At 43.6% G+C, this 11,148-nt stretch overlaps 1 protein-coding gene across 1 annotated transcript; it reads right to left on the bottom strand.

Annotated features, from left to right (window-relative positions):
- Positions 1–694: 694 nt before the first annotated feature.
- On the bottom strand, positions 695–8,895 carry NDUFB5 (NADH:ubiquinone oxidoreductase subunit B5). Its single transcript, XM_020799068.3, has 6 exons — positions 8,679–8,895; positions 6,768–6,853; positions 4,332–4,398; positions 3,406–3,467; positions 1,737–1,843; positions 695–918 (listed from the first exon to the last, which is right to left on the bottom strand). The coding sequence occupies exons 1-6, from the start codon at positions 8,803–8,805 to the stop codon at positions 798–800; spliced, it is 570 nt and encodes a 189-aa protein (XP_020654727.2). The 5' UTR covers positions 8,806–8,895; the 3' UTR covers positions 695–797.
- Between the last annotated feature and the right edge of the window lie 2,253 nt (positions 8,896–11,148).

The raw sequence follows: 11,148 nt of genomic DNA on the forward strand, positions 1-11,148 counted from the left end.
CTACAACTCCAGAGGGTAGAACCATGAGTAATGGATTCTCCTTAACATTAGGAAGAATTTCTTGACCATTAAGAGCTGTTTGACAGTGGAAGGGACTGCCTCGGAGGACTTTCCTTCCCTGGGAGTTTTTAGACAGACGCTACACAGTCGTATCTCAGGGATGCTTTAGCTGTGAATTTCCTGCTTTGTCAGGAGTTTGGACTCAGTCCAGTTCTACAATTCCAACAAAACATACACATTTTTAAAATAAATGAGTTTTTCTGGGCTATTTGCAGCATATTTTCCCAAAGTGGGGCTTACAGTGGGGCAATTCCACATGATGTGGATAAGAGTCCGATTTCCTGCCCCACACCACCAACATCTTAAGGATGAACCAACAATTTGTTGTAGAGCTTCTATGGGTTCTCAGTTTTTCCTAAGGCAAGGTATGTCCTTGATCAACAAAAAACTCTTCAGTAAGAGGGAGCTATGGACCCCAGATTTCTCTCTTTATTATTATTATTTATTATGATTCACATCATTGTGGCCATCAGTTATGTTCTATGAGATAATCTGAGAGTTGTAATCCAGCTAGGCTGGAGGGCTTTATTTATTTATACAGCATGTTTTAATTTGCAAATTGATTCACAAAGTGGTCCTGTAATTTTTTCACTCTGCATTATAAATCAACAAGTACCTGAATCCACACAGCAAGTTTCTGAATCAGGAATATTTATTAAAGTTATTATGGGAGTTATTTATTACATAACCCAGCTGCTTGTCTGCAGGTGCTTGTTCAAGACCGAAAGTTAACAAGCTTAATTGTCAGGTGTTGCTTTGTTAGAATAATCAATCTGTTTTGTAGACGGGGTGGCATAGAAATACCATGGTCCATCTCCCTTGTTAAACATCATCCGCTGTGCTGTGCGCATGTCTTGCCTATTAGGGAGAAACAGAGAGAGGGAAGAAGAGAAAAGGGGAAAAAGAGAGAGAAAAGTAACTGCATTTCAAGAACATACACTTAGGGAGACAAAAGTCCCACTACCATCAAGGCTGATGATGAGATACAACGCAGGAAATAGCTGCCAGGTCCCTGGGCACCATCCATTCAAGACTTCCTCCAAGCAGTCAAGAATAAGCATACACAATCAGCTGTCCATACTCCAGTGGCAGGCTTAGAGGAAATGTTTTGAACTATAGCAGATATGGGAAAATTTAGTCCTCCACGTCCTTTTGGACTAACTCCCATCAGCTCCAGCCAGCATAAGTAGCAAGAAGTGTTGGGAGCTGTAGTTTTCTGGGAGTCACTGTGTGACCCTTGAACAAGGAGTTCAAGCTCATTGTACGGCCTATGGGCCACAAAGGCCCCCTAGGTTCCTCTGTGCCCACCCAGGATTTATTTGCCAAAAAATGGCCATTCCACCCTCAGAAGCCTCTGTAGCAAAAGCAACTGTGCATTTTGGCTGGGGGAGGGAAGGACACAAAATGATCAGCCACTCCTTTTTTAAGTCAGAGCTCCTCCCCGCCAATCAGCCCAGCCAAGTACCAACTATGGTGAAGACAAAATGGGGCAGCTCTCTTAGCAAAGGATCAGAATGAAAAGAGGAAGTAAAAGTTGAAAACAGTCTTTTTTTTCAAATGCCCACTTATACCCTCTGTAGTTTCATATACAAGTTCTGTTCACTGGCTCACGCTTGAAACAACAGCTCAGCTCTACATTTATGAAAGCCTCTGGTACCCTCTGGAGATATTCCTACCTCAGCTTCATTTTCTCTTTTTCTAAATGGAGCAAAGCCATCGTCTTTTCATAATCCTTCTCTGGGGGATCCAAGAGATAGCGGGCAATCCACCTAGTTATAGGATGCTGGAGAAAAGAAAAACGAGTTATGACAAACGTTTCTTGGAAATACAGCGGTGCCTTGACTTACAAACGTCTTAACTCGTGACCAATCCGAGTTACGACCAGCTCCGGCCGCAAAATTTTGCTATGACTTGCGACCGGAGCTTTGAGATGTGACTGGAAAAAATGTGGGGAATTTAAACTGCTAACCATTGTTTGGCGAAGAGGCTGCTTCTCTGTAGCTCTTTTGCCCCAGCGGTTAGAGAGTGTGCGTTTGGAGGAGGCTTTGGACTGCCTGGTACTGCTTTCTGCTTTTTAAAATGCCTCTTCTGAGTGAGTACAGGGTTTTGCAGCGTGGGTTTGAGCTGGGGGAGTTATGTTTCTGTGCTGTGATGGGTCTTGCAGTGTGTGTTTGTTTTTCGATATGTTTTCCCCCCCGCCGGAACTGGTTAATGGCGTTTCTGACGGGTCTTGTAGTGTTTGTTTTTCTGTGTGTTCCCCCCCCCCCCGAAACAGATTAATCGCATTTCCGATGGGGCATTTGTTTGTGTTTTTTTGTGTATTTTTTTCCTGCTGGAATGGATTAATCATGTTTACGATGGGTCTTGCAGTGTTTTGTCTTTTCAAACATCCACCATCTTACAAATTCTGTGCACACAAAAATAGAAGGACACCACTTATTTTCTTCAGCCATTCCGCCTCTGGGCTCTCTCTGCCCTTTACAGAGGGAAAAGGATAAAAAGAAACAATCACTATTTTGCCTTCCAAGATCTCATGAACCTATGAGAAGCAGATATTTGGTTTCTTGTTCTCATGCCGCAGAATAAACATTGCATTGAGTGGGTTTTGGATATTTTCTGATCCGATTCAAATTCCAGTATGCCGAGAGTTAGCTGTAGGTTTAGGAGTTGAGTTTTGTGGGAATTCTTTGTATTTCCTGATCCTACTGAGAACTACAGTATCATTTCTTTCACACCCAGCTGCAGCCAACATACAGAAAACTGAAGTCTTGTCACCAGTTTTTTGGCTTTATGGTGTGCTGATCAATGGCACTTGACTCCCCCCACCCCCGCATTACATTGCCTTGGACAGTGAAAAAATATTGAAAAAATTCTAACAGATTTGTCGGGACAATTTTTATCCCAGACATTTTTTGTGTGAAGGGGAAAAAAAGTAACACCTCTACAGGATAACCGGCTGAAATTCAGGGAGATCGTTCCCAATGCTTTAGATGGTGATGTTATAAAATGTCTACTCTATAAGTTGAGTTCTCTCTAAATTCAGCAACCCAATGTGACTCTGAGAGATGAAAATACCTCATTCTGGTATGCAAAGGTTAACGTGAACTTGAAAAGTACACACGAGACTTAAATCCACATTCTGAACTGTTGGATCTATTGTAAAGTCATAAACTATACATAACCCTGCACAATTTAGTCCCAATAGTGGGCACAGCACAAAGCTGAATTTTAAAAAATCTAAGCCAATTATTACATTTTCAATAATTCAATCACACACTAATCTAAAATGTCAAGAGTATTTGATTCCCTTTCTTGACACATTTTTCTATTCATCCCTGTACTCACTTTATAGTATTCCCAGTGGTCTGGATAATAACCTTCTGGGATTTCAACCAGTTCAGCATCACCTGGTGGGAAACAGAGAAAGTGGGTTCAAGATCTGTAGACCTACAAGATGCATGGATAAAAAGAGCAACACGGGCTTACCATACATTGCCATGTACAACACATTCCCTTCAAAAGATGCTTGCTCACTCAAAAGCCAGTCCTGCCCCTGCTGTGTTCAGGAAAACTGAATCACCAACATATACAAATAGCTAGCCAAAGGAAAGGGAGCATCGGTCAGTGGCAAAGCGATTGCTTTGCTTTAGAAGACTTTAGGCATCTCCAGGTTGGGCTTTATGAAAACCTGGGGAGCTGCTATCAGCCAGGGCAAATCATCACAAATATTTGATTCTCCTCTAAAACAAGGTATGTCCCCACCTTAATTTAGGAAGAAAAAAAAGGTGTCCTCCTTAAACTGAATGCATGTGTGTTTAACCAAAGTGATTTTCCACTCCTTTATAGTTTCACTGTAAGGGGCTAACATGGGATCCAGGGGGTTTGGGAGGCATAAGAAGGGACCTTGGTATTCTGGAGTTTGTATACTCCAGTTCTAAAATAATACAAACACATTCAAAAGTTGTTTTTTTAAGCCCAAAACATAGTATATGCCTTGTACTTACCAGACCAAAAATAAATAAATACATATATACATAAATATAAAAAAATCAAATTGCAGTTTTACTGATATCTATTCTACTTCCCTTCCTGTAGTGTTATACTTGTTTTGAAGTTCTCTAGTATTATTCAGGACTAGCAACAAAATTCAGTGTCACTATTACTGCAGTTTTGAAAAGAGAGGCAATTACTTCTCCGGTTAAACAGCTTCTTATATTAGCCATGCTTAACAATCCTTAACAATATATATCCCAATATGCAGAAATACTCACCAATAAAGATATTAACAAGCGTTATAAATATAATTATTGGGATTCCAGTTAGAAACATATAGAACCACTGTTTAAAAAGTGAAAAAGAAGAAAAGAAAGATCATTAGGTGTTAAAAGATACAGTAGCTGAAATAATTGTTAAGCCAAATTAATTTTAGGATACTATACAAGCACTGGAATATGGACTGTGGGGATGTTTTCCTACCCTGATGAATAGGATAAAAATACAAATACTTTCATTTTTCAGATACAATTACCTAACCCATGCTTGTCCAACCTGCGGCCCATGGGCCGCATGCGGCCCAGGTCGGCTCGTAATGCGGCCCAGTGCAATTTTTTATTTTTAAAGAAATTCCAAAGTTTCAAGTTACACTGCTGGCACTTGCAGCTGGAATGCAGCCAGGGCACGTCACAACGGTAGGGGGGAGAGAGGGAAGGAAGGAAGGAGCGGGAGGGGAGGAGAGAGGGGGGCTGTGTGACTGCATTGCGCTGTCCCCATCAATAGGTGGACCCCCTCCCGGCCCCATAAAGCCGCTGGAGTTGAAGCTGGCAGCCTCTGCTGTCTGAGGTCACAGCTGTTGGTAAGCTCGCTTGGAGTGGGGCTGCGGAGGACGGCTAGGGATGCCCCCCCATGCGGCCCAAACCAAATTTTCATTTTCTAATGTGGCCCAGGGAAGGTGAAAGTTTGGACACCCCTGACCTAACCTATTAAATTATGTGTGTGGAAAAACCAACTGTCTCATCCACAGGTGTGGTTTTCCCCCAATGATCATCTGACAGGTTTATGGTACAGCTGGGACATATAACTGGAGGGAGAGCTGGCTAACACCACCTCCCTTGTTCTCTGTTGACCAAATGGTGTCCGCCACATGGCTACACCAGCATCTATTCCAGCATCATGACTTCATCCATCCAAAGCACCCCCCAAAGCAAAGCCAACCGAACTCAAGCATTATCATCATCAGCATTCACCCCACCTCTTGCCTATTGAGGGTAGTTTTGCTCACCCCTTCCCTCTTTCAGAAGCGCATAGGACATGCAAAGCTGCCCCCCCCACACTGTTATGTCCTGTCAGAGATAAACACAGGAACTCCTTTCCCGTGTTGGGAAAACTCTCTGGGATGGCCGAGGAGATTTTCTGGGACCCCTGGCAGGCCAGACAGGGAACCCCCAACAGGTTAGATATTCGCCTCCCCTCAGTGTTGACAACCATATAAAGAAACAAGGTGTTCTTTACAGCAAGGGTTTGAAGAAGTGATAAAGGAAGATAGGGAACCACAAATTTCATGTATAGTGGTGCCCCGCATAGCAATGTTAATCCGTTCCGGATTAATCGTCGCTATGCAGAAACATCGCTAAACGGAATGGAAAAAGCTTATGGCTCCCAAACTCACCGTTCAGCGAAGTTCCTCCATAGCGCCGACATTTTCGCGCCCTTGGTAAGCGAGAGCAGGTCGCGAAAACACTTGCGGCGGCCATTTTGGGCACCCGGCGGCCATTTTGGAACCGCCGATCAGCTGTTTAAAAAAACATCGCAATGCGAAGATCGATAAGCGAAACGCTTACCGTATCATCACAATGCGATGTTTTACCCATTAAAACATCGCAATGCGATCGCATTAGCGATCTAAAAAAATAGATTGCTATGCGAATTCGTCATTAAACGGTGTGCTCGTTATGCGAGGCACCACTGTACTGCTTTTACTAGAGCAGTGGTTACCAACCTTGAGCAACCCATGTTCTTGGACTGGAATTCCATGAAGCTTTCACCACGAGCTGTGCTGACCGGGGTTTCTGGGAGTTGTAGTCCAAGAACACCCAGATTACCTAAGGTTGGGCCCTACTGTGCTAAAGTTAGTCCTGCTGCTGAAGAAAGAAGTCACTTTTTATCTCTCTGACAATGAAAAGTTTGCACTGATAACAAATAAACCTGCAGGTATCAGGAGTCTTTCTTACATGCATGCCAATGGTGCTGGACTCTAGTTTGAATCAGCCCCAATCTGTCCTCATAGTGTTTAGGGGTGATGGGAGTTGTTATTCATCACCATTTCTGATGGGCTGGAAGTTATCCAGCTCTGCCCTTACTGACACAGCATATTACCTACAATCAAATATCCTGCATGATATATTCGCAAAGGCTTTCATGGCCGGGATCTAATGGTTGTTCTGGGTTTTTCGGACTCTTTGGCCGTGTTCTGAAGGTTGTTCTTCCTAACGTTTCGCCAGTCTCTGTGGCCGGCATCTTCAGAGGACACCACTCTGTGCTCTCAAGCACTGCTGTCCTCTGAAGATGCCGACCACAGAGACTGGCGAAACGTTAAGAAGAACAACCTTCAGAACAAGGCCAAAGAGCCTGAAAAACCCACAACAACCATCCTGCATGATATTTTGTCTCCTACAATAGTTACTTTTTAACAAGAAGAACCATGAACTCACCAGGGAGGCCATGAATCTCCTGTCATAAAATCTTTGTGGTATCACATAAAACAAACGTTTCTCTCCACTGCTGTGGCGTACTGAGGCTGCAAAATTAAAGAGATGTTTAAGTGTATTAGATTAACACTTACTTCTGCAACTTCGAATGTAAACGGCTCTACAATTATGTTTCCCCCCCCCCCCCGCACCCTATTCAGATACAGATGAGGAGGCAAACTGATGCTGCAAGGAATTTTGAACAACATTGACAAAACCCTTAGGTATTAATAACTCAAAATCATCACCACCACATCTGAAATCACACCTTTCTTCTAAGGATCATAGAGGATCCCTTGGAAATAGACTGTAGCTCACTAGTAGAGTATACATTTCCCAAGCAGAAGATCCTAGGTTAAATTTGTAACATCTCCAGGTAGGGCTGGAAAAGCCCTCCATCCAAAAAGGAGATGCTGATAGTTAAGGAAGGCAATAACTGAACTGGAGAGACCAACGGTCTGATTTAGTACAAAGCAGTTACCCATGGGCCTAGTATTTCAGCATCTCAAGAATCCTGGAAGGTAGGTATACCAAAGCGAGAAGTTTTGAATCAAACATGGAAGCTAGGCTCCCATATCCTCCACCCCTAACCAGTGTATTAGGATGGCTTTCCACTGTCATAAACAACACCCCACACTTAGAAGCTGCAAGCAAACAACTCGTTTCATTAAAAAGGAAAAATGGAAACAACTTTCATTCCTTGCTTTGCTCATTACTTAAGCCACATCTGCATTTTTTTTCTATAACCACTGGATGACAGACACAATAATCTCACCTTCCCACAGGAGATTCTTAGGGAAGGAACAAACCCTTCCTAATTGCACCTAATTGTAAGGTTGCTCATCACTGTACAAAAGGCACTTTCTTCATTACAACTGAAGCTCAGCTCTGCCATCGACAATTAATGCTAATGCACAGCCTTGGCATAGCGTTTCCAGGTATGGTGTGATTCTCCTGATGCTGCTGCACTGAAACGTCCATCAGGCCTAGCTAACATAATGAATGGTAAGGGATAATGGGCGCTCCAGCCCAGCATCATCTGGAGGGGCACATGTTCTTCATTCATGCTGCAGCTCATATTAATTATCACGTGCTTCATGGCATGACCTAGAGAAAAAATAAAGCAGAGTGGTATCCGTGATTTTTCTAGAAATTGACAATTCAAATTTCAAGGCACCTTTTTATATTCTTTTTCGACAAGCACATGCTCTGCCCTTCTGAATGGCTGCCCCTGGGATTGCAAATCCCAGGCAGGAACCCTAAATTCATCCCTAACGGCACCACAATAAAGAAGATCCTTTATAAGGCCAGTATAGGAAGGCACATAGAAAGGTTCCTACGGCAAGAAGCACCCTGCTGACGACTCCTAAACACCCCCTGGTTCCACGAATCAACCTATCCAAAATTTTCCTTTCTAATTTAGCTTGCACCTACATCTCTGATACAGTTTCTCCCCTGCATTCCTTCTGCAGCATTTCAAGCAAAGCACTGGAATAAAACAGGCTGAAATAAACCAGTCCTGCTTTCTGCATCCCCAAGACGCTGCGGATCATGAATCTTGAGTAAAGAGAGTTGCCACCTTTATTTTAGTCATTTGTTTTTGTAGTCTCCCTCTCGCGCGCTTCCAAGGCAGCTGCAGGGAAGGCAGAAATCCAACAGGTGACGCTCCTCCGGGCACAGAAATAGTGCAAAAGGAAGGATCTTCACCCGTGGGATTGCAGCCTGTGCCTGCTTGTCAAGGCAGAGGAGCGGGGCCAGACCAAAAGTGACCTCTCCGCCTGCAAGGATCAGTGGCGTCCTGCCTCGACCTCAAGGTCAACCCGCAAGGAAGCGCCTCGGACTCTTCGTCCCTCGTTCAAATCCCAAGGTCCATACCGAGGACGACAGGGCGACCGACGGTCAATCCCGCCAGAGGGAAGCGGCCCCGGAGCGCGCAGCTGAGCAAGCCTCGTCGGGTCCCGAAAGAGGCCCCAGCCCGCAGCAAGAGGCTCATGGCCGCCATCTCTGGACCTGGCAAGCGTTGGCGAAGGAGAACGCTTCGTTACCACAAGGACCAGGCCGATGGCCCCACGGACGCCATCTTTGAAATGGTCACTTATGTTCTTAATACGGATCATAGAGCGAGGGTCCTAGACCGAACCGTAGTAGAGCGGAAGTTTCCGGTTTCGGTTTGGGTTCTTTTTAAGGAGAAAGATGGGCTAAACATCAATCAATCCTTTTGGAGAAATTGATGGATGGAGAAATGGAGGCAGACGCTGGTTTCACTGAGTTGTGATTGAGGACAGGTTCAACATTTTCCAGAGAGTTAACCTCCCCACAAAAATGTCATTCTTAGTGACTCTTAAATAAAGTACATGAATAAAAGTGCCTAGAAGAGTAGACCTTTGGTCTAGATGGGCGGGGTAGAGATCTAATAAAATAAATAAAATAAAAGTCTAATTGGACTAAAATAAATATGTTAATGTTAAAAGATGCCGCAGGACTCTCTTGTTGCTGCTGCTGTGCTGGAAGTAACATAGCTACGTCTTTGAAATTGAAAGCAAAAGGTAGCTGACAGGAGGCCGTTGCTCTTAGGGCTCCCTTTACATATCATGGACTATCAGGCAGAAACAAAAGGAAACCAAAAAAGGACACAAATGTTGTGGTTGTATCTTAATGTGAGGTTTCGTGGGCCTGTCCACCTCCTCAGGCATGACGAGTCTTACGGGTTTTTTAAATCTAGATAATTTGGTGTAAAGAAAATCATCTCACACTTAACATCAAAAAAACTAAAGAACTCATAACTGATTTTAGAAGGAAGAGAAATGTACATTTACCACTGCACATAAACGGTGATGAAGTGGAGAGAGTTGGTAGTTTTAAATTTCTGGGTACTTACATCTCAGAGGACCTCTCATGGACTATAAATGCCAACATGCTAATGAAGAAGGCACAGAAGAGGCTGTATTTCCTGAGAATGCTTGGAAAGTTAAATTTATCTCAGCATTTACTTCTGTCCTACTATCGTAGCACCATTGAGAGTGTCCTAACCTATGGCATTCTGGCATGGTTTGGGAGTAGCTCTGTAGCGGACAAAAAAGCTCTACAGAGAACCATTAAAATTGCCCAGAATATCATCGGGCTCCAGCTACCAACCCTGGATGACATCTTCACATCCCGCTGTCTAAGGAAATCACACAGCATCCTGAGAGACTCTTCCCATCCTGCTTATAACTTTTTTGAACTGTTACCGTCTGGCAGAAGATATAGAACAATTAAGACTCGGACCACACGTTTTCTAAATAGTTTTTATCCCAGAGCTATAATTGCAATTAATAATGAGCTTAAAGACCACCAGTAGTGAATAATTAGTTGGACTGTGTTACTTGGCCTGCGGTGTAGATGTTTGTATTTTTAGTGGGGGACTTTTAGTGGGTGGGGAGTGTTTGGAGAATTTTATGTGTGTGCATGTGTCTGGTCTCTGGGTGTCTGTGAATTTCGTTGTATAGGTATACTGTGTATATACTTACAATGACAATAAATTATTATTATTATTATTATTAAAATTATAATTATTTATTACTGAATAATGTGCGCACTACAGAGTTGGCAAGGATCGTACATGAAAAAGACACCGTCCCTGCCTTCGTCTGAAAAAAAACAACAACAGAGAGGCAGGGCAGTAAGGAAAGGAAAACAAGGACGAGCAAGATCGGGCTTCGTAAAGATAGATTTCTGGAGGCGGCTGGAAATGAACACGTTGTTGGGCATTGCTGTGACTTGAGGCTTGTTGGCTGTGCAGCCCTCCTGGGTTGCAACTGGAAACGCGTCAGCCGCCCTTCCCGGCTCAGGTGCTACAGTATTTTGCTCCCTCCCCAAGTTTGCTATTTTGGAAAAACGGCACGAAACAAAACAGTATTTGCTTGGATATTTGCATTAACGGAGTGGTTCTTTGAGTCTTTAAAAACTCGAGAAAAATATATTTTCTACAAGAAAGATAACAGGAGGGAGGGCAGGAATCCTCCTGATACTGGAGGCGTGCATTTTTGTGATTTTTGGATTACAGCTCCCAGAACTCCCCAATTGGAGTAAAACAAGCATAACAACTACTGTATGTACTACTCCTTGCACAAACTCTCCCTTACTGGGGACGGGGGCACGGACGCCCCATTTCTTGCAAGCAGCCAGAATGCCTTGCTCCGTTTTCTTGACCTTAGTGGTCGAAGTCAGAGGCAATGCGTGGGAAACAATAGGGTTGCATCATAATAAGCACAGGGGGCAATGGATAGAGTTCCGCTGGTAACATTTGTATTCGGACTAGTTTTCACTCCCGATTTCTATCGCAAGGAGAGGCGTGGGCATATTT

The sequence above is a fragment of the Pogona vitticeps genome, chromosome 3 (genome assembly GCF_051106095.1).
Source record: "Pogona vitticeps strain Pit_001003342236 chromosome 3, PviZW2.1, whole genome shotgun sequence".
Classification (NCBI taxonomy): domain Eukaryota; kingdom Metazoa; phylum Chordata; class Lepidosauria; order Squamata; family Agamidae; genus Pogona; species Pogona vitticeps.

Bases quoted from the DNA above. Each gene is read 5' to 3' on its own strand.
- NDUFB5 (XM_020799068.3), bottom strand. From the start codon at position 8,805: ATGGCGGCCATGAGCCTCTTGCTGCGGGCTGGGGCCTCTTTCGGGACC. The intron at 4,399-6,767 runs GTGAGTTCATGG...CTTTTTAAACAG, and splicing joins GGAGATTCATGGCCTCCCTG to TGGTTCTATATGTTTCTAAC. The intron at 3,468-4,331 runs GTGAGTATTTCT...GTTTCCCACCAG, and splicing joins GCTTGTTAATATCTTTATTG to GTGATGCTGAACTGGTTGAA.